The 27371-nt window shown below is 39.7% G+C and overlaps 1 protein-coding gene across 1 annotated transcript in view; it reads right to left on the bottom strand.

Moving 5' to 3' along the window:
• LOC140523216 (calcium-activated chloride channel regulator 1-like) overlaps positions 1-27371 on the bottom strand; it is a 48001-nt gene that overhangs the window by 7093 nt on the left and 13537 nt on the right. The window contains exons 5-15 of the mRNA XM_072638194.1: positions 25993-26170; positions 21598-21819; positions 20122-20349; positions 17114-17288; positions 14086-14192; positions 9925-10140; positions 9022-9283; positions 3807-3971; positions 1966-2202; positions 957-1326; positions 11-102 (exon numbers count right to left, since the gene is read on the bottom strand). Of these exons, the coding sequence (XP_072494295.1) occupies positions 11-102; positions 957-1326; positions 1966-2202; positions 3807-3971; positions 9022-9283; positions 9925-10140; positions 14086-14192; positions 17114-17288; positions 20122-20349; positions 21598-21819; positions 25993-26170 (2252 nt within the window). The remainder of the gene's footprint in view (positions 1-10; positions 103-956; positions 1327-1965; positions 2203-3806; positions 3972-9021; positions 9284-9924; positions 10141-14085; positions 14193-17113; positions 17289-20121; positions 20350-21597; positions 21820-25992; positions 26171-27371) is intronic.

Below are 27371 nucleotides of genomic sequence, written 5' to 3'. Positions count from 1 at the left end.
TATAACTTACAGGTCTGAGGACACGAGTTTCCTTCGTAAAATAGGTCAGGTCTCACTTTGGTCCCTAGAGAGTCAGCGTTCCCCTTATTGACTAATTTTAATCTTAAATAAAAACAGCAAGCCCATAAATTTACTGGTGTAGAGAGTTCCTGGAGAGATGTTCCCTCCACAAGTGTAGACCAACAGTTCTTCTGCAACTTGAAGTATTCATCTGCTGCCTGGGTCACAGAAAAGTGATTTACACAGCTGGTATTTGTCAGTGGCAGGACTTAGCACTCTCCTGGACCTCACAGCTAGCCCTCACTCCCCCATGCTGTTCAGACACTTTATTCTATTGCTCTGTTCTGATCATCTTTATTAAATACTTTCTCTTTCTGTGGGTCTGGCTTTGCTGGCTTCACACTATGAAAAGATCCCCAGGTATCCTGGTACCCTCATAGATTTGGAGATATAGCAGATTGAATAGTTGGTGAAGTTTGGGGGGCAGTTCTTTCTTTTACAGCTATCTCATTAACAGCTTCCTTGACTGAAACAGTCCTCTTGCTTTCCAAACAGTTCTCATTTTCTTCATAGCTGTCCTAGTGAACTCATCAAAGAGAAGATACATTTTAAGAGTTTTTAGCTCCTTGCTTCAGATTAGTTACCATTGTATTTTTCAATTCCTACATCTCTTAGAATCAAATAAAAACATATTCAGGCATATATATGAAAGATTACCTTTATTTATCAGCAAATTAAAATATGAATTAATGAATGAAAAGGATGCTCACACTTTTATATTTTTATCTTAAATATGTTTCCCAAATATTTATAGTTAGTCCATTTGTTTCTTTAATATTAAATGTATAATTTGCTTTAAGAATGTTTGTGTCCAAATATACAATCAGTCCACAAATTTCAGAGAATTTTTTTATTTTGTGCTGATCTTGTTATCCTTCCATCTTTAGTCTTGTTACCTTTGTTTCTTCTTCAGAACACACAGTGTGACAGTTATAATGATAGCAAGAGCTGCAACTGCACCAACCACAGACAGCACTATTGTGGAAACGCTAGTCCCAACAGAACTGGAAGGTTCTGAAGGAATGAACCGAGATACCTGAGCTATGTTTGATAAAGGTGATGTTAAGTTGGCTTTATCAGCTGCCTTAATAGCAAGGAAGATGGTGGTGCCATTTTCTATTGTAAAATTTTCTGGTTTGAACACGAAGACTTCCTTGTAATTGGCATCTTTTGGGATGAGGTCAGTAGTGTTCACTTGGAGAGCAGTGTCAAAATCTTCTCTTAGTTTGAGGATCTCTTTACTCATTTTTATAATATACTGTTGTGCTAAAAAGAGAAGAGATTGTTGGCTCAGGATGAGGACCATGGGCCCTGCTGGGGACATAGAGGCATTCTCTAGGAATTTTGTCAAGCAGATACCAAAAGTAATCCCTAGGGGAAAACTGAACAAGATACCTCCATGTGCCTCTGGATAGTGTTTAATGTTTTGTAAGAAACTAACCAGACTGAATGGATTTGGATCCCTACCTGTATGGATGTTGGATGTCAAATAGAGCTACTCCAGATGCCCTTATTACTCAGTCTTCAAAGTCATGGCTAAAGAAAGGCCTAGTGGAGACTGTAATTCTGGAATCATGATTTTCTGTATCCCACTTCCAGACCCTTCCCATACAAATGCTATGAATAAGATAAGGGTTATATCTCTGAATTATTTCCTTGTCAGCTTATCAAGTCTAACTTTCATTTTTCAGGGCTCAGTTATGTTAGACCTTTGCTGTTTCAGAGTTTTGAATGACTTTTTCTCAAATCAGGTATTGTTGATTTAGTCAGAAAATTGGTTTTAAAATCATTGTTTTTAGGATCTATTAATTTTGTTCTTTTAAAGCCAGTTCCTCATTTTTTTTCCTTTTCTGCATTACCAGTGATAGCATTTGGCTCTGAGTCAAAAGTGAATGGCATTCTTACCTTGTCCCACGTCATAGTTATCCCCAGGGGCTGTCCAGGTCAGATTAATGTGATCATCTTCAATATTAGCCTCCAGGTCAGTAATCTGACTTGGTGGGAACATGTCAGGTATAGAGTTAGCTGGAATATTTGATAGTATAAATGAACCTCCTGAAGCTGTTCTGCTGAAACTTTGAATGTTTGCTTGAATTTCATCTTCACTAATTTCAGGTTTTGGTGGATTCATTTTGATTTCACCTGCACAGAGGGAAAGAAAAACACCAGTCATTTTGTCCTTCATAGTCAATTCCACAGGAATGTTGTGGATTTCTGTTGTTTATTATCCCAGTACCTAGCCTAGGCACTAGGGGGAGCCATAATGCCCAGAGGGGTGGGCCTGGAGTTAGGCCCAGCCGAACTTAAATGTGGCCTCAGACACTTAATGGGCAAGTCACTTAACCTCTGTCTGCCTGAGTTTCTTTGATTGTAAAATGGGAATAATAATAGCACCTACTTCCTAGGGTTGTTCTGAGAATAAAGTGAAATAACTGTAAAGTACCTGGCACATAGCAAGTGCCATATAAATGTTAGCTGTTATTTTTATCATTATTATCTCACCCTCCTCTTAGCATCCTATACAGTCAGTCATTTTTCTTCTCAGCAAAGCCATTACTTGGGACAAACAGAGTGCTGATTCAGGATGCTTATACCAAGGGGAACATGAAAGTTCATTAAAGTCAGTTGCTTGTATTATTTTGTTGACATGGACTCAGGAATAAACATGATTACTGATATCCTCAGGGCCAGTTCATTATGACTTATCTTGTTATTAATAGCAATACTGTCCACTTTCTCTTGCTTAGAAACCCTTGGTTGGCCAAACCGTTATCCAGGGCAGATCTTCCCTTGCCATTTTTCTGCCAGCTTGACCCAATAATGCCCTGTTCCTCTTCTGTAGGTGGGTAAGAGTGGAGCGGCTGGAACTGGCCTGATTTTGATCAATGTGGATCAGTGTAAGCTACAACACCAAAGTTGCAGTGAAGCAATTAGAAATATTCTAAGGTAGAATAGACTTTTTCAGTGGGTGACTCCATCACCATAGAGCTTCAAACAGAGGATGGGGACAGAATTCTATAGAAGGGATTCCTGCTCCAGGAATGGGTTGGTCCAGAAGCCATGGAGATCCCTTGCAGTTCTTAGATGCTGCAATACTTAGCCTTAACCTTTCTAATTCTACCTAAGTATTTGTGTCTGTGGGCAATACGGAATATTTAAAGCTTAAAAATTTTATTCTTCCAATAGTTGCATATGCATTGGGACTTCCTTGTGTTACACTGATCTGTTGAATTTTGTGTGTAGGACAGACATACTGGAGTTACAGTAAGATGCACTGGTAGGTAGCCTCTCAATTGCAGAACTGAAGAACCTCAGAGTTTCAAGGCACCCAAATGGCCATCTAGTTCATATTATGTGAAAAGAACCCCCTCTACAACAAAGCTGAGAAGTCACCCAGACTGGACTTGAAGCCCATCTAGTGAGGGGAACTCTCTGTGGGAGCAGCTCACTGTGGGAAAGCAGGGTTGTTTTTCTTCTGTCAAGTCTAAATCTTCCTCTTTGCAGCTTGGCTCTGCCCTCTGGGCCAGGCAGAACAAGTCTAATCTCCCTTACTTGGGAGATCCCTTCCACTACTTGACAGACAAGTCTTTTGTCCTTTGGGCTAAAGGGCCCCAGCTCCTTCAAAAAGCTCTGTAATGGATGAGCAATCTTTAGTTTGAGATCCAAGATGTGTCAGAGTTCAGTAAGATTCCCTCTTGCCTTTGTTTCAAGACAACACCTTATTTTTGTTATGGGAGGTGCCTTACCATTCTCTACCCAGCCTGGTACATATAAGGCTCCATTCACTAGGGGTCTTGACCTTTGAGTATTTGCTCCTCCCAGAGCTCTCACTTTTAAGGTATATCGACCATTTGTTTTGTAGGCTGTGAAGTACCTTGAATAGACACCATCATTCTTGTAAGCATCAGCACCTTTGTGTAAAATAAAGGAGTTAATAAGCAGTGTCATAATTAATGAACATATAAATTCTCAAGAATACACTTGAACATTGGAAGACAATAGACACTTCTGTGTGTGTGTGTGTGCCCATGTGGATGTGTGTGTATGTACCTCTGTCCCATTTCTACACACAAACACACATATTTATAAAATTCTTGAGAGTTTTCAAAGCTTATTATGAACATGATATCATTGGAATTACCCAGCAACCCTGGAAGTTAAGTAAAATACAGTGGTGTGCTAGAGTCAACTTGTAGAAGAGAACTTGTTCAGTGTTGGAGCTTGATTTATTCTTTGGTTGATTGTCTACATTTAAGAAAGTGATGGTGATTAAACTTAGAAGTGTGTCGTGTGTACTTTTCCCCCTAGAAAGCCTTTTCCTAAACATTTACCAGCATACCTCCAATGAAAAATATTATTGTACCCTTATACAAATGAAGATACTCAAATTTATATTAGTTAAATGACTTTTTCCATAGTCAAGGAGCTAGTTAGTGTATGAGGCAATATTCAACCCATGTCTCTTCCTTTTCTCTCAACCTCCATATCCATCCATTTGCCAAGTCTTGTCAGTTCCACCTCTATATCATCTCTTGAATCAATCTCTTTTTTTTCTACTCGTACAGCTCTACTCTACTTCAGGCATTTGAATGATTATAATAGTCTCCTAAGTGGTCTTCCTGCCTGCAGTCTCATGCCTTTGCAATAATCCTAAAACATAGATCTCAACATGTGAGCTTACTATGCAAAAATCTTCAACTGCCCCCCATTACCTCTGTAGAAATCTTGTCAGTTTTTAAATCTCTCCATAATTTAGCTCCTACCTGCCTTTGTAGTATCATTTTCTGTTACTCCCTCTCATGTGATCTCCATTCCAGTCAGACTGGCAGACTAATGTGTCCTGTACATGTCCTTCATTCTCTCACTTCTGTGCCTTTGCTTAAGTGACTCAGTGGCCTCCTGTTTTTTGAATGTGCTCCTTTCTCTCCTTGGGCTCTTGGAATCCATAGCTTCCTTTTAGGCATAGCTCAGTTATCCTTTCCTATACAGGGAGATCTTCCACATTCCCCCTATTTATTAGTTCCTTTCCTATCGTCTTCCACACCCTAAGTACTTTGAATTTACCTTGTATATACTTTCTGTTTATCTCTGTGTGCACATGTTGTCTTCAGCCTGTTTGATTGTTAAGTTCCTTAAGGGCAGGGATTACTTATTGTTTATTAATGTATCCCTAGTTCCCCACATTGTACCTTACCTTAGTAGCAATTTAATAAGTTCCTCTCAAATCCATACATTTTTATTAAATGGATACCACACATAATGCTAAGAGGGTATGTGCACATAGTGCACAGAAATTTCAAGGTGTAGAGACATCATTGTTGAAGGCTGTCTACATAGCCCATTCCCTGGAGGGGATGAATTGAGGAGAGGGTCAGAGTGGTGCTGATGTTTGGTCAATGTGAAATTGTTCTTCCTCTCCGGGGATCATGGAAAAATTTGGGAGCCACTGCTCTAAAGTATTTCCCTAGTGTAGTGACTTTGAATTGGCCTTTTGCCAAATACCTTTAAAATTTGTTTGATATCTGGTTGTAGTCTTCTGTGGACCCTTCTCTGCTATGTTATAGGGGTTCACCTAAGCCAAGTTACTGGATTCCCCTGTGACCTAAGGGAGAGCCTTGATTGCTTGTTTGTCCATAGGTTATGCACTTTTTCTAAGACTAAAAGGTTCTTTGCTAACTAGGGGGCCACTTATGTTTCCAGGTAAACAGTCTTCCTGGACATTCATTTAAATTCAGTAAGCTAGAGACACATTAACATGAAGGAAACAGACCCTGTCCTCAAGGAGATTACATCTATCTTGGAAGACATAATTCAAACAAAGATCAGTAGGGGAAAGGTCAATAACCAAGTCAGCACAAGGTAAATGCCAAGTAGTTTGGTGGGGAGGAGATTAGAGAGGGAAATAGCTTTTAGGGGAAATCAGGAGAAATCTTGTGTAGGAGATGGGACCTGATTTGTGTTGTAAAGTGGACTAGGGATTCCAAGAATCAGAGGTGAGGAAGGAAGAGATTCCTTATTCATGAAAGGGGGTAAGGAAGAAAACTTTTGCATAGACCCAGAATTTCTTTCAAAGGGAATAATGAAACATGTTTTTCAGGGATCATGAGTTGGAAGGGATCTTTGATGTCCCTGAATCCAACCCCTCACTTTGTAGAAACTGAGATCCAGTGAGATTGTGACTGCCCAAGAGGAAACAGCTTATGTTTCCAAAGTGAGTGACCAGTGATTGTTTCCACTATATCATGGTAATTTTCATTTTATTTTGTTAAGGTTTCTCAAATAAAAAACTTATGAGCCTGACTCTTCCCTTTTAGCAAGAAAAGGTATTAGTGATTTCCTATTAGGAATGCTAATGAACACTGATGCAGATATTTTAAAGAAAATTCTTAGCAAAGAGATGACAACAATATATGCCAAAGATCATATACTATGACTGGATGGGATTTATACCAGGAATGCGGGGCTGGTTCATTTTTAGGAAAACTATCAGCATAACTGACCATATATAAGAAAAATGACAAAAATCATATGATTATCTCCATAGATACAAAAAATAATTGTGACAAAATACAACACTCTTTCCTGTTAAAAACACTGGAAAATATAGGAATCAATGGGGCTTTCCTTAAAGTGGTAAGTCATATTGATCTAAAACCATCAGTAAGTAATTATCTGTAATCAGGATAAGCTAGTAGCCTTCCCAGTAAGATAAGGCATGAGGCATGCATACCTATTATTGCCACTGTTCAGTATTGTAGTAGAAATGCTAACTAACTAAAGGAATAAGAAAAGAAAAAGAAATGAAAGAAATTAGAATAGTAAATGAAGAAGAAATGATAACTCTTTACAGGTGGTTTGATAGTACACTGAGAGAATCTTACAGAATTAGCTAAAAAAGTTCTTGAAATAATTAGCAACATCAGCAATGTTGCAGGATATTAAATGAACTCACATAAAGCATCAGCATTTCTATATATTATCAACCAAGTCCCGCAGAAAAGGATAGAAAGAGTAATTCCATTTAAAATAAGGGGAGTTTACCTGCCAAGACAAACCTGGAAACTTTATGAACACAATTGCAAAACACTTTTCACACCAATAAAGTCTGATTTAAACAATTACAGAAATACTAATTGCTCATGAGTAGGACAAGCCAATATAATAAAAATGTCATTTCTGCTTTACTTTACTTATTCAGTGCCATACCAATGAAATTACTTAAAATGATTGTATAAAATTAAAAAAAATAATAAAAGAATTCATCTGGAAGAACAAAAGGTCAGTGTAAAGGAATTCAATGAAAAAAAAATGTGAAGGAAGGTGACCTTACTGTTTCAGATCCCAAACCACATTACCAAACAGAAATCATCAAAATAGACTGGTTCTAGCTAAGAAATAGAGTGGTGGATCAGTGGAGTAGATTAAGTACACAAGATACAGTGGTAAATGACAATAGGAATTTAGTGTTGAATAACCCAGAGACCCCAGATTCTGGGACAAGAACTCAACATTTGAGAAACTGGAAAAACTGGAAAGCCAATTGAGAGAAACAAGGTATAGAGGATAGAACAGTATCTTACACTATATACTCTTGATAAGGTCAAAGTGTGTATGCCATTTAAACATAAAGGATGATACCATAAGGAGATTAGGGGAGCATGGAAAATTTTACCTTTCAGATCTTTGGATAAGGGAAGAATTTATTACTAAACAAGGGATAGAACAGATTAAGAGAATTAAAATAGATAATTTCAAATAAAATTTAAACATTTTTGCACAAACAAAACTAATGCAGTCAAGATTATAAGGAAAGTAGAAAATTGGGGAAAAAATTTTACAGCAAGTATCTCTGATAAAGGCCTCATTTCTCAGATACATAGAGAAATGAGTCAAATTTATAAAAATACAAGTCATTCCCTAGTTGAAAAATGTCCAACAATATGAATAGGCAGTTTTCATATGAAGAAATTAAAGTTGTCTATAGTCATATAAAAATGCTCTAAATCAACATTGATTAGAGAGGTATCACCTCATACCTACGAGATTTACTAATATGATAGAAAAGGAAAATGATAATAATAAATGTTGAAGAGCATGTGAGAAAATTGAGACACTAATGTACTGCTGATAGAGTAGTGAACAGATCCAAGCATTCTGAAGAGGAATTTTGAACTATGCCTAAAGGGTACATTGCATGCCCTTGGGTCCAGCAAATACTGTTAGTAGGTCTGTATCTCAGAGAGATCATAAAAAGGGCAAAAGGACCTATATGTAAAAAAATATTTGTAGCACCTCATTTGGTAGTGGCAAAGAATTCGAAATTGAGGGCATGCTGTCAGTTGGGGAATGTCTGAACAAGTTCTGATGTATGAATGTAATGGAGTACTGCTGTGCTACTAAAAAAATGATGTGCAGGCAGATTTCAGAAACACCTGAAAGTACTTGCACAAACTGATACAAAGTAAAGTAAGCAGAAACAGGAGCATATTGTAGACAGTACAGCAACATAGCATGATGATCAACTATGATTGACTTAGCTTTTCTCAGCAATATAGTGATCCAAGACAATTCCAAAAGACTCATGAGTTTAAAATGCGATCCATATCCAGACAGGAATTGATGGAGTCTGAATGTTGATCAAAGCATACTCTTTCCCCGTTCTTCATTTTTTTCATGTTTTTTTTTTCCTTTTGCAAATGATAATTTTTTACAAACTATTCTTTCACTACCTAACCAATATAAAAATAGGTTTTACATGACTGAACACATAGAATGCATATCAAATGCCTTTCTTGGAGAAGTTGGAGGGAAAAAAGGAGGGAGAAAATTTGCAACTCAAAATTTTATAAAAATTAATGTTAAAAATAGTTTTTACATGTAATTGGAAAAATATTAAAAAAGGAAAAAATAAGTTCTTTCTTAAAAGAGAAAGAACTTTGAGGTTATTATGGAGGATGTTACCTGCACCATTATCCAGAAGTTCCAGAGTCTCTGTTCTCCCATCAGCTGATTCTATGAGGGCTGTTACTGTGGCTCCTATAACAGGCAGGGATCCTTGGCGAACTTGTGCGTAAACAATCATTGGATTAGGGAAGGTGTTGTTAGCTTTATTCATTTTAGAATCCACTGTAATGGGAGGTACATTAGAATTTGCAGCACGAGATGTTACTGTCAGAGTCAGGGTTTGTGCACTTGACTTAAGATTGTATGTCCAAATTCCATCCTGAAAAATCCAATAGAAATTCATTAAAGCAAAACAGTGTTAAGACCTGCCCTACCTGCCTTCTCTGTTACCCATTATCTGTCTTAACATCTTGTCTGATTTATACAAGTGAAGTTCAGGAAAGCCTTCTGCTAGAGAGTTTGTGTGACTTTGCTTCTCTATCAGCTGTGACAGTCATTTCAAATCATTCTTCCTTGTGAGGGCAGGGTATACTTAATACCAGTTACTATTAAAACCTTTGGCATGAACAATGTAACCTGAAAGACTTTTCTCCTCAGAAGTAAGGTGAAAATTTTGGATGTCAGAGTATATGGGGTCTAAAATTCTGAATGGGGAAGTTGGATGTCATAAGTATGTTCCCACCAGTCAGAAAAGATTCTCTAACTTTCTGGTCTGCCCTCCTTGTGTTCAAACCCAATTTTTGCCCTCCTGATACACTTTCTAACAGTTCCTTTGTTGCTACAGTAAAATTTTTTAAACTTTTGCTTTTGGTGGTCAATTCTTCACATTTCTAAGAGAACAAGCTTTTTTAGTTAAAAAGAGAACTGTTGTCCCTGAAGAATAATTACAAAGTTGTAATGCTGATGTTAAAGTCTTGCCTCCATTTTCTGGAAATTTTAGGAAAACATAGAAAATCTTACCTTGGCAGTGTCTGGTATTTGGAGGTACGCCATTTTGGAGTTTGTATCCACTAGAAAATTATTATACGTTTTCCCACTGGGATCTGAAATAAACATTTGGGGTTGTTGTGCTGTCCATGTGACAAGAAATAGAGTATCATTGCCTACTGTACTGTCAACAATAACTGTGCCATTCATCCACTCCCCATCCTTCAGAGTGGCTCCCTCACTCGCCAGCTGTTAAGAAAAGGTAACAAACACTTAGTGACTGGCCAAAGGAATAAATCATCAATAAGTCATATCATAGTTAATCTGAAGGACATGGCAATGGGCAAAATATTATAAAGTTCAGAGAAGGAACCAGCATGCATTGTTAAAAGGAGTTTCCTTAGCTAGATGTCCTCTATAACAAATAAATTAGAGGCTCTTTTCCTCCCTCTGCTTAGCATCCATTAGGAGATAGGATGGTTAAGAGAGGAGACAGATGTCAGGGTTATACAAATTGCATGAACAATATTCCTGGCACAAAGGACATGAAAGACAGGGCTGGAATGAAATCCCTCATTTTTATTCTAAGGTAATGTTCAACTTTTGCTCTTTCACTCTCTCTCCCTCCCTTCTTTTTTCTACTCAACTTGTCTTCTAAATCAAATTCCCTCCATTGTGAATGGGGAGAGAGAATAAAACTCTCCTATAAGCCAAATTCTCGAGTTCACTTCCTTGATTTTGAGTCAGCTTCTCAGCAGTGAAGATAGGTAATGTTTTTGGTGGGTGAAAAGAATACCTCCCGGAAAATCACAGAGATTTAGAGCAGTCTGTGCCCACAAGGAGCTCACATTCTGTTTAGGGGGTGAGAACAATATTCAAAAAGAAAAAAAAAAACTGCATACAAGATACATGCAGTACAAATGGAAGATAATCTCAGAGGGAAGGTGTCAATGGATACAAATCTAGATTTCTTTCCACTGAACCACCTTGCCCCATTGGTCTGGCCTGGCCTAGTCTGGTCCTATCATCCTTTTATTATTCACAATTCCCTCATTATCCCATTCACCATGGAGGCTCCTCCAAACCTTTTCATCTCTGCTTAAACCTCCCATGGCTTCCTCTCCCTCACTCTCTAATCTTAAAAACTTGCCTCATATTTCACTGAAAAAAATTGAAGTCGTTCTCTGAGAGCTCCCTTTTTTCTCATTTTTCTTTCCATTTCACTGTCTCCTACTATCTCCTTCCCCTAGTCTCAAGTGAAGTGGTCACCCTTCTCTTTGACAAGGCAAAACCGTCTCCAAGCATGAGAAATCGACTTCCATCCTGCCTTCTCCAGCAGTTTGTCCCCTCCATGATTCTCATACTCTCATTCATCTTTATTCTTCTTGTCTCCTTGGCTCTTTCTCTCATTGGCTACTTCTCTACTACAAACATGCCCTTGTCTCCTCCATCCTCAAAAAACTTCCTCTGATCTGTCCATGTACACTGGCTATCATCCCGTGCCTCTTCTCACTTTTGTAGCTAAACTCCTTGAGAAGGCTGGCTACAATAAATGCTTCTTCCTTTCCTTTCATTCTCTTCTTAATAGTCTAGATTCTAACTCCCAACACCATCATTCAAGTGAAACTTCTCTCTCCAAAGTTAGTATAATAATTACCACTTTCTTGACTGCCAAATCTAATGATGTTCTCTCCATCCTCAGCCTTTCTGACCTCTCTGTAGCCACTGACACTACTGATCAGCCTCTTCTTGATATTTTCTTCTCTTTGGTTTTTCATGATACTGCTATCTCCCTGGTCTCCTACATGTCTGATTGCTTCTTCTCAGTCTCCTTTGTGGAATCTTCATCTAGGTCATGCCTATTAATCATGTGGTATAGGACTGTGTCCTGGGTCATCTTCTCTTCTCCCTCTATACTATTTCACTTAAAGATTTCATTAGCTTCCATGGATTCAATTATTATTTCTCAGCTGACGATTCTCACATCTATCTATTCAGCCCTAGTCTCTCTACTGACCTTCAGACTAGCATTTTCAGCTATTTGATGTCTCAAACTGTATGTCCCACAGGTACCTTAAATTAATCATGTCTAAAATGGGACTTGTTATATTTCCCCCAAAGTCTCCCCTCTTTGTATCTTCCCTATTAGTGTGCAGGGCTATGCCAGTCACTCCTCCCAGTCACCCAGGCTCACACCTTTGGGGTCATCCTCAATTCCTTCTCTCTCAGCTTCCATCACAACCTCTTGTCAGTTTTTCCTTTGTAACAACTTTGGCACATGGCAGACACTTACTTAAAGGTTATTCCATCAAAATCTAACATGCCCTGGATAAAAGAAGCTCTTTCATTTTGGAGCTCCCAGCCAAGGGCTGGACTGTCCTGAGTGGTGGAAGCTGCTACACGTAGCCAGCCTCAGATGCAATGATGCTTCACTCTGGACTTTATTTTTCTTTCATGCTGCCCCCTATTGAGTACAATGGTTGCTTCCTTTCCTTTCCAGTTTATAGTGCCTTCCTGCCTCCCTTCCATTTTGTGTTCCTGTAAGTGTTTTGCATTTAAGTATGTGTGATCATGTTGTTTCCCCTGAGTAAAATGTAAGCTTGTTGCAGGCAAGGTCCATTTAATTTTTAATTTGTATCTCCCATGTTTAGGACGGTCCCTGACACATAATAAGTGCTGAATAAATGTTTGTTGATTGATTATTGATAATATTACATTAAGGTAGACCAAAATAGTGAAAAGGGACATGTGCTCCTTTTTTTGAATTGAATTTGACCCTAACATCCTTTTTCATCTTCCTAATCCCTGCTTGAGAAATCTTGCCTGTTGTGGAACCTTGTTTTTGTTGTTGTTATTGAGACTTTTCAGTTCAGTGTAATTCTTTGTGATCACTTCAGAGTTTTCTTGGCAAAGTCTTGGAGTGATTTGCTATTTCCTTCTGCAGCTCATTTCACAGAAGAGAAAACTGAGGCAAAGCAAGATTACGAGATTAAATAACTTGCTCAGCATCACATAGGTAATGTCTGAGTCCAGATCTCAACTCTCCAAGGAGTCTTTTTTTACTTCACGCCCAGCATTGTATCCATTGCACTACCTATCTTGCCTGGTATTGATCCTTGGAAAAGATTTAAATGTTGGCCTTGGGCTTGGATTCAGATGACTTTCAAGGTGGTAAAATATTGTGGATTTGTAGGAACTCATGATGTATATATATATATATATATATATATATATATATATATATATATATATATATATATATATATATATATATATATATGTAGAGATCCAGCAGAGAGAACCAATTGGATGGTCTTTAATGGTTACAGAAGGGCATGGTCAGGCGTGTAGGGGATACCATATGCACATAGAGTTCGCTATGGATAGTGGTATACACATAGTTCAGTTTCTTTATCCTCCAAGGCTCTAGAAGAAGCCATCAGGACTGGAAAACTTTCTCAAAGCAGACTGAATGAAAAACTGGTTTCATATCAGTGAGACAATTAGAGCTTTATGTGAATTAGCATTATGCTGTCAAGATTGGTCAGCCAGTGGAAATGCTTACAATCTAGAGACAGATGGCACAGGTGATAGAGCCCCAGACCTAGAGTCTGAAAGACCTGAATTCAAATTTGTGCTCCAACAGTTATGAACCATGTAATCCTGGGTAAGTTACTCAACTGTTGGCTGCCTCAATTTCCTAATCTGTAAAATGGGGCGAATAGTAGTACCTACTTTGCAAGGTTGTTGTGAAGATGAAATGAGATAACATTTGCTAATTTATACTTGGCAGGTAGTAGATGCTTAATAAAATTTGTTAAGTTAAATATATGTACACACATGTGTGTGCATGATAACATTTTATTTATATTGTCAGTCCTCATTGATTCTAATGTCCCAACCAGTATGATACAGTGGAAAGAATGCTGAATGTGAAGTCAGAGAACTGAAGTACATATCCTGTCATGCCTATTTATGATCAGCAGGACTTTGGACAAATACATTTTCCTTAGTTTTCTCACCCATGAAAAAATGTGTGTTTTCAACTGAATGATCCTGAAGTTCCTTCCAACTTCATATTTATGATATATGATTCTAGGAATCTCAGAGGTCCTTATAAACGCTGAATCTCTGATCCTAGAATACTAAGATCCTATATAACACAAGCATGGGAAATGAAAATTTGAAACTGACCTGGATGGATCGTTGAGTGATCATTCCATTTCCTGATGAGAGGGTACTGAATGCATCAATGAGCCCATTATTTTGGGCATTGTCTGTAGCAGCTGTCTGTACACCTCCTAAAGTAGGATTACATTACCAGTAATTAACTAATTGGCACAGGTTAGTGACAAATCAACAGTATTCCCAAAGTTATTTTTTCATGAAGTTTCATATTGGTTCATAAATGAGTAAGAATGAAGCCTCACTCTAGGAAGTCAATGCAAAATTTTGAGTCTGGTGGTATATAAACTAATGTTATACAATCATTAAAGTCTCATTTATTTGGAAGACAAGGCCTTGGGAAGAGGTAAAAATGACTGATGAGGGGTCAAAGAAATGTCACAGAATCCATGATCTAAACTAGTTCATGTATTTCATTCATAATTGAGCTTCTTGGATCCTCACTACTTCAAGAATCCATCCTTTCAGCCATATAGGAACTACCTCTACCAAAGCTCACAGTAGCCCCTCCAATGCCTCAGTAGATGTTTCTATGGCCAGAAAAAGTCTTTATTTAGTGAACAATCTTCCAGCGACTTGTCTTTCCAGTTTTAACAGTGTTTCCCAATTCATTTAAACCAACAGTCATTAAGCTCCTGCCATGTGCAAGAGCAGTCTGCTACAAAGGAAGAGTCTCTAGCCCTCAGAGATCTTATATTCCCTGTTGGATCTGGAAGTCAAGGTAGAGAAACTACAAGTGTACAGATAAGTAAATTCTGGGAAATGAGAGAAGAGAGCCTGGGACAATGGACACCTTACCCATAATCAAGCCCTCACCCAAAGCTTGTCCACCTTAATAGGACCTCAGGGCCTTTGAGACCATACAGTCACCTTGAGAATGAGGAATCAGAGTAGAACTTTTATGAAGGATTTACTCTTATTTCAGGCAAAATTTAATAAGCTTTATTGGATTTCCCAGCCCATAAAGCAGCAAATTAGAAGAATGGTGAGGAAAAAATGGGTACTACTAAGGCAGTCACACTAGTAACATCAGGATATAACAGTGTGACATCAACAGATTGGATCAAAGTGTATAAAAAAAGAACCACAAGAAATCAAAGAATATACTAGCTAGGGAAGCATGGTTTGGTTGACAATCCTTAGTCTGACTTCTAGTGGTGGTTTGAGCATGAATAGCCTTGTGACCTCACGTGAGTTCCTTCATCTCTTTGACCTTTGACTTCTGTCAAATGGTCAAGGCACTAGACCTGAAGTCAACAAGGCTTGCCTTTGACCTATACTCTTGTTAGGATTGTCACATAATTTTTCTGTGCCTCTTATCACCTCATCTGTAAAATGAGGGAGTTGGAATAGCTCTATGATTCTATTACCATGACTGGATGGTCTCTAAAGATCACTTGTGTATTAGCAAATAGTCCCATATATAGCAGTATGCTAGTAAATGTTTAACAACTAGCTTATCAAAAAAATGTGTATTCCTGACACGATAAAGTGAAAGCATCCTTTTGAACTCTTTCTCCATCACTTTCTTAAGTGCAGAAATCACTACAACAACAAATGAAACCCTGATGTGTGGCATTTGCTGATTTCTGAGCTTTAAATACAATGAATGTTTAACAACGGGCTCTCACAAGCTGGTACAATCTGGCTTTAGCAGATCCCTTCCTATATCCTCAGTAGTGCAATAACATAACTGATGATGCTGAGCTATTAAGAAAAAGGCTCAGGGGAGCTCTGCTTAATCACTTAGGGAAGCGCCTAGTACATTTAAGACAGCATTTCATCTAGATGGGTTAAAATAGAAAAGGGGTCCCTGAAGGGGGTAAGCTTTAATTCTCTGGAAAGTTCACTCATCCCCCAGGGATGCTGGCAGTCACTGATTGACTTAAGTGAGTCAAGCTCTACTTTTATTCCATATTCACTTCTTATTTCTCCTCATCAAGGGCCCTTGGATTGGGAATAACAAGTCAAATGTTTCTGGCATCTTTGTATTCATGTCTCATTCTCCTCATCCCCCATTAGACATGTTCTTGATGGCAGCGACTGTGTCTTTTTTCTTCTATTTGTTTCCTTATGGCACCTAGCACAGTGCCTTAAATGTAATGGGCTGGGAATAAATGGTTGTTGAATTTGTTTGAATTAATTTTTGTTGTGTTCTTTGAAAAACCCAAGTGACTGCAAAACCATGGCCATTTGTTGGAGGATTCTGTCCTTGGCTATGGGTTGGACTAGTTATTCTTCGATGGACCTCAAAAACCAGCTTTGAGATGCTGTAGTTCTGTCACTGGGGTGACAGCCTTTCAGACTTATTTTTTTGGGGAAAATTATCACAGAGAAAATACAGAGATGGATTTCTGAATGTAGCTCAGTATGTCCTCAGTTGACAGACATTAAGGCTGTTGGACTTTATTTGAAGCCTCTCCAGTTTGGTAGGACCAGTTATTTTATTCATTTCTCACCCAGCTGCCCTCCTCTGAATGTCCCCATCCTGCCCCAGGAAACTCATCAACCTACAAGTTCAATTCACTTGTGGAACTGGAACTTTAGCAGTCTCCTCTGTCCCAGGGGCTCCTTCTCCTCTCTGATTGGAGAGGGGTAGAGTATGGGGGGCAGAAGGGGGAGACCAGAAAGCTTCTCTTATATCTTCAATTTAAGGTGCCCTAGTCTATTCATGTCCCATCATGCTTCACTCCTCTGGACTCCATCATGCCCCTGCTCTGGGTACTCTTCTCCCCTTCTCCCTTTTTTAGCTTGTTTTTGTGTGTTATTTTTGTCCCACCCCAAACACATGTGAGCTTCTTGAAGGCAGAGACTTGGTTTTGCCTTTCTTTGTGTGCCCAGCACTCAGCACCGTACCTGACATATAGTGGGCACTTAAATGTTTACTGACTGACCTTGCAGAGCCTTTACCCCGCTTCCATAGCCTTCAGAAGTCCTGGGTCACCTGTAGATCTTAGAGGAGAACTCAAAGGGAGGTTTGCATAGAAATAATCTTTCATTCCTACTGAAGAAATCCATTCTCCAGGTTATCTTTTACCTGTCATCTCTGACAGCTTCTCCAGGTCTTTGTCTGCAGAAGGTCCTAGAGCAACTGTGTGGATAATGGCGCCACTTTGTTTTACTTGATCAAAACATGTGCTGATTGTCGTGTCTTCCCCATCAGTCAGAAGGACGATTTCTGAACCATCTGTTGAGAAATTCTTTCCTATTACCTGAAAGCACAGATTCATCCCAGACATTGGTAAGCAGACATAATGTTGTCAGGTAATCCTAAGTGAGTGGATCTGGACAGGAATGAAGGAAGAAAATAAAGGAAAGACCCCCAGGAAAACCTTCACATCATGAGATTTTCAAATATGAAATGTGTACTTTTCAGAAACTCAACCCAATCCCTTTTTCTCCTGAACTGATCCAGGAAAATTTGTCTCAGCTGATGCTGCCGTTAGGAAGCAGAAGTGTTCTGGCCAAATGAGTGACCCAGCTTCTGAACATTGGCTTTGAGTCCCAGCCAGGGCATCTGTTCTTTCTGGCTCTAGCACACATAGAGGCTGATGAGACACTGGACAGATGAGCACCCAGTATGTGCAAGGAAGTGTTTATGATTATTTTGCCATTCCTGGGAGGGCTAAAGAGGAAGGAGCTTATGAACTTTAGAGGAGACATGGCAGAGTGGAAAGAGTCAGAGGCTTTGTGGGTCTCCTCATCTGTAAATGGAAGAGGTAGGTGGCCTCTGAGGTATCTTCCTCGTCTAACTCTGTGCTCCTGTGCTGCTTCTTGCCTGCTTTATTTGGCTAAACCTCTTTATGGTAGTGAGTATGTTCCAACAGAAGCTTTGGGAAACCATGCTCTAATTTAAGATCCCAAGCTGGACCCTTAGAAACAAAGGCATGACTCATAGCACTCAGTTCAGGGCACATTATATAAGTCCTGGAGCAGGAACTCCCTCCACTAAATTAGATGATAAGTCTAAGGGAGTTATCCAAGACACTTGGACGTTCAATGGCTTGTGCAGAGTCACAGCTAAGACATGCCAGTAGCAGAAGTGGATCTCGGAACTTTCTCAGTATTCTATCTGTGAAGCAATGCTGGCTTTACAGGAAATCTTATTTTCTAATACTCCAGTGGATCTAGTGTTTCATGTATGTGAGTATCCCCTCCATTGATGCAAATCACAACCTATCTATCCATCCCTGCCCGTCTTCTCTGTATGAGGCAGCTAGGCAGGCAGTGGAGAGATTTGGGCAAAGTTCAAATCTGACCTTCCTAGTTATGTGATCCTGGGCAAGCCATTTAACCACAGCCTGCCTCAGTTTCTTCATCTGAAAAATATAGCTAATAATACCACCTTCCTCCCATGGTTATTGTGATGATCAAATGAGATAATATTTGTAAAAATGTTTAGCACAGTGCCAGGCACTTAAGTAATGCTTATTACCTTACCTGGCTGCACTTCAACCAGAACTTTGCTGTGCTTGTTGCATGTACTTTTTCTGGATTCTCTAGCACATCCCTCACAAAATCTCTTGCTACCATTTCCCTAACTCTTTGGGGCCCCAGCTTCTCATCCATATCTCTCAAGTCCCAGCACATGACGTCATTTCTTACTTTGCAGAAACGGGTGAAGCCATCAGGCGTGTTTTGTGGTCTCTCACCCATTTCCTTCCTCGTGTATCCTAGGAAACAGCAGGGCTGTCATTTGGAAGCCACCATCTCCACATTGACCTTGATACCCCTTCCCTTTCCTTTTCTTCAGGACCCTGTTCCATTGACACTCCTGCTTTCCCTCTTACATATCTTTCGTCTTGCTCTCTGATGATTTCTTCCTCTATTCCAACAGACACAATCAGCTTTCCTATGCCATGCAAATAAACTTTACTTTCAGTACAGGCTTAAGCTCTCTTTTTCCCCCTTCACTGTTAAAATCCATGCCCATTGCTTCTATACCATTCATGGCCCTACGATCCGAGTTCCATCTCTTCTTCTCTATTGAAGGTTGTATCCACAACATCATCCCTGACCTCTTAGCCCTCATCTTTCTTGACCTTTATCCTATTCTTCCTGTATTTAATTTATGTCCTATACAAATATATACTATACTTACTCTAAAAGAATCATACATGGTATGTCCAATTCCTACCCACTAACTTACCATTTGTTTCTTTCAGCTCCCTCATTAATAAAATGAGGCTGTTGGACTGCAGGATCACTAAGATAATTCTATCATGTTACTTTATATCAAGAGTAATAATTGTTAGACAGAATTAATGCATCAAAATGTGGAAAACCTACCATAATGGGAGTCAAAACATCCATTCATCACTCTTTGACTGTGTTATAACACCCCCCTAACTGGATGACTAACAGCTCCTTGACTGAGCGTATTTAAATGAATCAACAGAGCCAGAAATGTCTGACTTGGCCAAAATGGAGCCTAGATCGAAGATCATTGCCCCTGGCTGTCCTGAATGCTTCTGCTGCGTACCATGCCCCCTTTTCTATATCATGTACAGAACCTTTCTCATTGGTTTTATAATTGTATAGCCCGTGTGGGTTAGAGTAGTATTTATTTAGGGCTAGAAATGACCTCATAAATCATCAATTCCACTCTGCTTATTCTATGCATGAGGAAACCGAAACCTCTACAAATTAAGTGTCCTGCCCAGGGTCACACAGCCAGTAGGTTTCTGAGGCAGAATTTGAACTTGGCTTATTCTGACTCCAAGTTGATGGTTCTGTGAACTGTATTTTGTTGCCTTTTAGGAGGGATGTGAGCCCAATACTTCCTGAGTCTAAGGATGACTTTCTTTCTTTCTTTCTACCCTAGTCCAGCACTATAAGGGGTTAGTATTTGTTGGGCTGAATTTAATTAGGGTTTCTCCACATCACCATTTGTTGATATTTTTCCCCTCCCTGGAAGTCTATTCACATTTCAGAGGGAAGCATGAAATTCATAGTAGACAGTAGGCATGTGATGGAAATTCAGAGTAGAAATTCACTTTGAAAATATCTACTGCAATAGAGACAGTGGAGGGGAGATGACTTTACCGTAAATGCTGATCTGAGTCCAGAGCAGATGGATGTTCCTCCTGAAGCACCAGTAGGTAACTTGGTAATGAGGGTGTTCCTCTCAGCATCAGACTGTATCTGCACTAGTTCACTTTGAACATAGGCTGAACCGTCAAATGTGACCATCCCAACCCAGGACCCCTTTTCAATGATCTGAAGCAGAAAGAGTTTGGAGGCTTGATTCAGTCTATTTAGCCGGTCCTCATTCTGAAAGAAAAACACAAGTCAGATTGGTAAGGGGTCTTCTACAAGCAATCTGTAGTAGAATGGACTCAGTCCATATGTGGAACTTTAGGGGCTCTGGGTACCATGGTGGAGACTGGATTCTCCCAGCTTAGGAAATAGAACACAAGCTCTGAGGATTCTTCTAGACTAGAAAGTATTTGAGAATGGGCCTGGGGACAGGCTATGTGTTTGCTTTCTGAGGTCTAAGCCTCCTAAATTTATAGAGGCATATCACCAGATGACGAAAGGGCCAGTGCATGTTTCAGTCATAGTAACTCTGAAAGCTTAAGTGGTGGAGGGGTTTGTCTCTGCATTGGTGGATGCTCATTAACAAATGAGCAGATTCTGAAAACATTGAAGCATGGGATATTTAAGTTGGATCATGATTATGAATGGGTTGGTGTTGGGCTTAGTAGATGACAGAAGTTCTGTGAAATATTTTTGCCTTTTCATTTGAGCCACATCACCAGGGATGAACTACCAAGGAGAATAGTGAGTAGACCTGGGATTTCATTGGTACAAGGGACTCCCAGATGAGGAAACTCCCTACCAAGGCAGGTTGGCACTTTCTCTGCAACTTATAGTTTCATGGAATTGCATAACCAGCACATGCTAGATATGGTATCTGATGCTCCTGACTCAGAGGTCAGCTCTCCATCCACTACACCACATTGTCTCATAGTAAATTATTTTTGACCAAGGAACCAATGAATTTCTGTTTTGGGACTACTAAGTCATTTTGATGAGTGGGGAATGGTGGAGTACAGTAGAGGGTGACCAGATTAATGAAGCTATCATGCTTTTCAAGTATGGAATCTCAGCTGCATTTTTAGGTAGAATGTTTGATTATTTTGCACAGTGATCAACAAAGGAGAAAAATTTGAAGTCATACAAAGTTGACTGTTGTTTTTTTATCAGGGACCACAGATACTCATGGGCTGGGAAAGTTCAGAAAAATTCTTAGTTTAATCACTTTTGGACAATCAAAATGTCATCTAGATGCAGTGGATAATTTGCCATGATCTTGTTGGAGAAAGAGGAGAGGAGGGAATACGAGCATTAGGGCTTAAAGGGAAACTTGATGTAGGGGGAGTACTGATTCCCTGCTTCCTAGATTCTTTTAAACCATGAGATCAATATGATTTCCAACAAGCTCAAGATTCTGTGGGTCACCATATGATGTGAACACACCCCCTGCACCTCCAGAAGAATGGAACAGGTTTAGCTTACCAGCATGCTTCCAGACTTATCCAGAACTAAGCACAGGGTCCTTTCCCTGATCTGCTTCAGTGAGAAGTTGGTCGAGGGTGGCTCTGCTTCTGTCATAGGAGTGGATGCCTTGTAGTCTTCTGAGTCTTGGATCACTTCCCATGTGCTCCTGAGGTTGCACTTCTGGTTTTGAGCATTTGGTGCATCTCTGTTATGGTTCTTTTCTGTACAAAATTCAACCACCTGAAAAAGTCCAATTGCATCATAAATGCAAAAATTGTAAAGCAGGGTTTCCTAACCTGGGGCTATGAACTAGAGTTTGAAATGATACTTTTATATCTTTTTAAAAAATGAATTTATATGTTTTCAGTTTTTAGCAATCACTTCCATGAAGTTTAAATTTTGTCCCCCTCTTTCCCAGAGACAGCATACAATCTTGTATGGGTTCCATACTTACATTCTTATCAAACCTTTTTCATATTAGTCATGTTGCATAGAAGAGTTATAACGAGTAGGAGAAAACATGAGGTAAACCAAACCAAAACATAACAGAAGAGAAAATAGTCTGCCTCATTCTGTGTTCTGATTTCATAGTTCTTTCTCTGGATGTGGATGGCATTTTGCCTCAAGAGGCCTTTGGGAATGTTTTAGGTTCTTGCATTGCTGTGAAGGGCTAAGTCTGTCAGAAACAGTCTTCTCACACCGTGGCTGTTACTATGTATAATATTCTCCTGAATCTGCTCATTGCATTCAGCACCACTTCCTGTAAGTCTTTCCAAGTTTTTCTGAATCCTGACTGCTCATCATTTCATATAGCACAGTAGCATTCCATTACATTCATATTCCACAACTTGTTCAGCCATTCCCCAACTAATGGGCATTCCCTCCATTTCCAGTTCTTGACCACCACAAAATGAGTTGATATAAATGTTTTTGTACATGTGGGACTTCTCCCATTATTGTGATCTCTTTGGGATATAGCCCTAGAAATGATATTGCTGGGTCAAAGGGTATACACATTTTTGTGGCACTTTGGGCATAGTTCCAAATTGTTCTCCACAATGGTTGGATCAGCTCACAGCTCCACCAACAATGAATTAGTGTTCCAACTCTCCCACATCATCTCCAACATTTATCGTCTTCCTGTTTTTTAATGTTAGCCAGTCTGATAGGTGTGATGTACCTCAGAGTTGTTTTGATTTGCTTGTCTGTAATCAATAGTGATTTAGAGCAATATACCTTTTTAAATATAGTTGGTTTTGTTTGTCATGCTGAGTATTTTATTTGATGCATTTAAAACTTGATTATGAGAAGGAATCTAAAAGCTTCACCAGAGTACTGAGGGGCCTGTGACATAGAAAGGTGAAGAAAGCCTTCTGTAAATCATTAATGTATGTAACCAATCGAACTAGCAACCCAGTGATGATTTAGGGGAGAACAGTAACTTATTTGAAAAACTCTTCAACACTCCTGGAATTCTAGGCCTGCCTGTTCCACTATCTTGTCCTAATCACTTAACCTTAGTTTCTTCACCCACAAAATGAAGGTGTTGGACTAGATAAGGAGGTCTTTGCATTCATTTACACTAAAAAATTACTGAGGACCTTTCCTCCAACAGCTTTTCTTTATGATTGTTCTGCCTATTTATATTTACCATATTAGAAATTAAAATACCTTAATATAATTATGAAATAGTTTAGACCTGGAAGTCCCCCAAAAAGGGTCTCTGAGACTGCAGGCTGAGCGTGTTGGACCCCACTCTAAGGGGCTGTGAAGATGTCATTGTTGAATTTGCAGCAGGCACATTTACACCTCAGGTTTCAACAAATGCTACAAATCAGGACAAGGTTTATTGTTTCATTGAATATCTAGCAGGGACAAACAAGTAGCCCATGCATTGGAATCCAGATGGGAAATATTCAGCAAAATCAATACAAAGCCAGAAAATATGGGTAACGTTATGTTTTAACAACCAGGGTACAGTATGGATCCCTCCTTCCACATGGATCAGGGGCTCATTTCTGTTTGAGTTTGACACCACGGGTCTTGACTGAATAAAATGATGGAAACAATGTTAACAATGTAGATAAAACTTAATAATGTGTCTTGCATTTTTTTCCCCAGAGAGTCAGTTGTTAAACATTTTCTAACACACCTTTTCCCACGTTGTTCCCCAGTCCACCACTTGAGAAGTGGACTAGGGCGTTTCCAGGTTCCTTTCCAACCAGACTCTCCTCTGAGTCTAGGATTCTGAGTTTGATCTGAGCGTGAGTGCTTAGAAGGAGAAGAGACGATAGCCGGACAGCCGGCAGAGGTTCCTGAAGAAGGTGCCATGTCAGACTGACCTCGATTCCATTGGCTATCAGCTCACTAGACAGACAGGTCATGGGACCATTTCAAGCAGCTGGATTTCAGCAGAATGTTTGGCTAAGTTTCTTTGGGAATATGTTGAAGAAGTGTAGGAAGAAGAATCATATGGTTAATTGGGTTCAGGCCTGGTTGACTGACTCCAGAAGTGGTGATTAGTGTAGTGATACAAAGGTATCAACATGGCAGGCCACGTTTAGTGGAATCCCACAGGAATATTTTCTTGGTCCTGTTCTATTATATTTTAATTCAGCGACTTGGATGAAGGTATAAAGGGTATCTGTGCCTGATATTCAGATGTTGCCAAACTGGGTGGGACAGCTAACACATTGTGTAACAGCTTGTTCATCCTTAGTTGCCGAAGAAGACATTCCATGAGAGAAATGATGACATGACTTGCACTTGACTTTGTTTTGAGTGAGGGAGGGCTGTGCAGGTCACCAGCCTCACTTCTCCTCCAGAGCCATCTGAATCCAGTGAGCAGGTATTCATCAGGATGATGGAGATGACCCAGGATGAGGGAATTGGTGTTAGGTGACTTGCCCAAGGTCACACAGCTAGTGAGTGTCAAGTGTCTGAGGTGATGCTGCACCACCTCGCTGCTTGTAACAGTATTGATTCACCAAAACCTCAACAGGCAGGAACAGGGAGTGAGCTCGGGCACATAAGTGGAGGAGAAGTGGAGTCCTTTGCTGGAGTTCAGAAAAGTGTGTACACTTGTGGGGAGATGTGTCTGGGGAGGATAGGTGGAGAGAATAAAAGAGAATAAAGGAGGAAGCATTTATCAGGCACCTGCTAAGTCTAGGCTCAGCACTTAATCCACAACACTATGTTGCTGCCTCAATGAGAAAACAATACTACTGCATGTGTTATCCACTTGTTTTGGTCATGTCTGACGCCTCCTAACCCCATTTGGTGTTATATTGGCAAAGATAGTGAAAGGGTTTGCCATTTCCTTTTCCAGTTCATTTTACAGATGAGGAAACTGAGGCAAATATTGTGAAATGACTTGCCCAGGATCACACAACTAAGTGCCTGAGGCTGACTTTGAACTCCGGCAGGTGAGTCTTCCTGACTTTAGGCCCAGTGTTCTGTGCACTATGGTTATAGTGAACTGCAAAGTCAGCAGGAGGAATCCAGAAGAGAGGCTCCATCCTCAGAGGCAGAGAGAGAGTGCTGGGTTTCTGTGCAGAGGTCCTGAGTTTGAATGCTGCCTTGGCTACTTGCTACTGTGTGACATGAGTCAATTAATCTCTCTTACCCTCACAGCTTTTCATATTTAACACCAAGGTAGATCATTTGGCTAAGCCCACTTCTCAAAACAATGTAAGTTGGAATAGAAGCAACCAATTTATGAACATAAATATACATATATATATATATATACACACACACAGATACTCACACACCCATATATATATATTTATATATATACACACACATATATATGTATATATATGTATATACGCACACACATGTATATGTATGTAACAGAAAGTTAAACAATAAAAGGAGCTATTGAGGATATCCTGACACCTCCAGCCCACATTCCTTCCAAGAAAGCATTCCCCCTTAGAGCCCTACTTTGATTTTTTACTTTAGGAATTTAAGGGGTATTTAGAGTAATTTCAAAAGGATTGGACTAGAGTATCAACAATGACCTTTTGAGAGGATTTGCCTAATGAACGTGGTGTTCCCTTCTGTTCTCTTTTGTATCCTCAGCCTTCCCTTTTAGAGATGTAATGGCACATTAAGGGGCTGCCCAGCAGAAGGGACCTGTCTCAGGCCGTCTGGATAGATGTTCTGATAGAGCGCTGAGCTAGCAGTGGGACTGTGCACCACTCACTTCATTTCTCCAAGTTTGTTTCCTCATGTGTGATATAGGAATGACAGTTATGACCAGTGAGGTCATTAGCATCAGATAATAAGGCAGAGGCAAAGTTTTCTGCAAACTTTTAACACCAATAAATGCTACTGTTATGGTTCAAAAAGACACTGTTTTCTCTTTACAAACTTCAGAACTAATGACATAAAATTTTAAATACTTACAGATTCAATGCTTTGCATGAACATGATGGAACTTTTCTCGTTCTGAACTTTATCAGGTATAAATAAGCAGTCTTTGTTAAGTTTTCCTGTTTTTGGATCTATTCTGCATGATCTGAGAGAACAACTGCCTCCGGAACATGTATGCACCCTATTTGTACCAGTGATAGCTTCAGAACATCTGAAAACATATTAGGATTAGATTTTAAAACATAAACTCATTATAAATCACCCAACCTATGTGTGTCCCTGATGTTATCACATTAATTATTTCTTCATCATAGAGGGTATGTATCAAGCAACCCACTTAGGCATCAAAGTCTCAGTCAGGCAGGAATAAAACTTTCTGTTTGGCAGAGAATCCCTGCAGGAAATTTCAAATGCGCTTTTTTTCCAATATCCCAATACTAGGCCATCTGTAGGGAGTACCAGGTCGGCTTTACTGGTGTCCCCGACTGTGTTGCTCCCTGGGATGGGCTCCTTACTCCTTATTGTCTTCAAGGGAATTAAGAGAGGATCCTCATTCTCAGCAGCTAGGGTAGCTGCCCAGTGTTGTTATCACCACTAATTTGTGGTGCTCAAGTTTTTTATCTGTATTTATTTGTATTCCTAAGAATCCAATTTTCTTTTCATTGACTTGTTTCATTCATTAAGTAGATCAAAACTGCTCAACAGAGTATCTCTCAGAGCTCTGTGGCCCAGCTAAACATGTAGAGGAAATGAAGGCACCATGAAGACTCGTGTCCCTCCCAATTGCCTTGCATTTACTTCGCACCTATTTTGTGTGTATGTGCTGTGTGTGTGTGTATAAGTACATGTCATTTCCTTCAAGGTCCTTGAGAGCTGAGACTTTAATGTTCCCCTTTGTATCCCTAACACCAACGACAGCACCCATCGTATAGCAGGTGTTTCATTAATGCTCCTGGATTGACTGATGCTAAACCTTTTGTTAACCCCACAGGGAGAGCAATGTAGGTTTCCTGCAAAAACAGAAAGAGAGCAGGTGTAGCCTACTCAAGGAAGGATACTGATATTTTCCCTCCTTGAGAGTTGTAATTTCCCACAGTACTTAAACCCCAAGAAGTAAGAGAGTGTTGCTTGTGCTTCCTAAAATCATTGCTAAAATCCCTGAGGAGAGAGAGGGAAAGGGTCTGGTAGGTTCTTTGGTGCAGTGATGGTGTGATATTCCAACATTTGGGGGGCTTGTTCTGTCTCTGTCTGTCAATGTGTACTGCTGCTGTCCTGAGGAGGCAGCAAGGATCTGTGCTAGGTCTGTCTCTCTAGGGGTGGCTTGTATCTGAGGCCATACTGGCAAGTCTCTCTGTGCTGCAGATATATATAACAACACCAAAGAGTTGATCTGTAATGATTTTGTGCCTCAG

The sequence above is a fragment of the Notamacropus eugenii genome, chromosome 2 (assembly GCF_028372415.1).
Source record: "Notamacropus eugenii isolate mMacEug1 chromosome 2, mMacEug1.pri_v2, whole genome shotgun sequence".
NCBI lineage: Eukaryota > Metazoa > Chordata > Mammalia > Diprotodontia > Macropodidae > Notamacropus > Notamacropus eugenii.
This window is presented reverse-complemented; position numbering and strand designations above follow the sequence as displayed.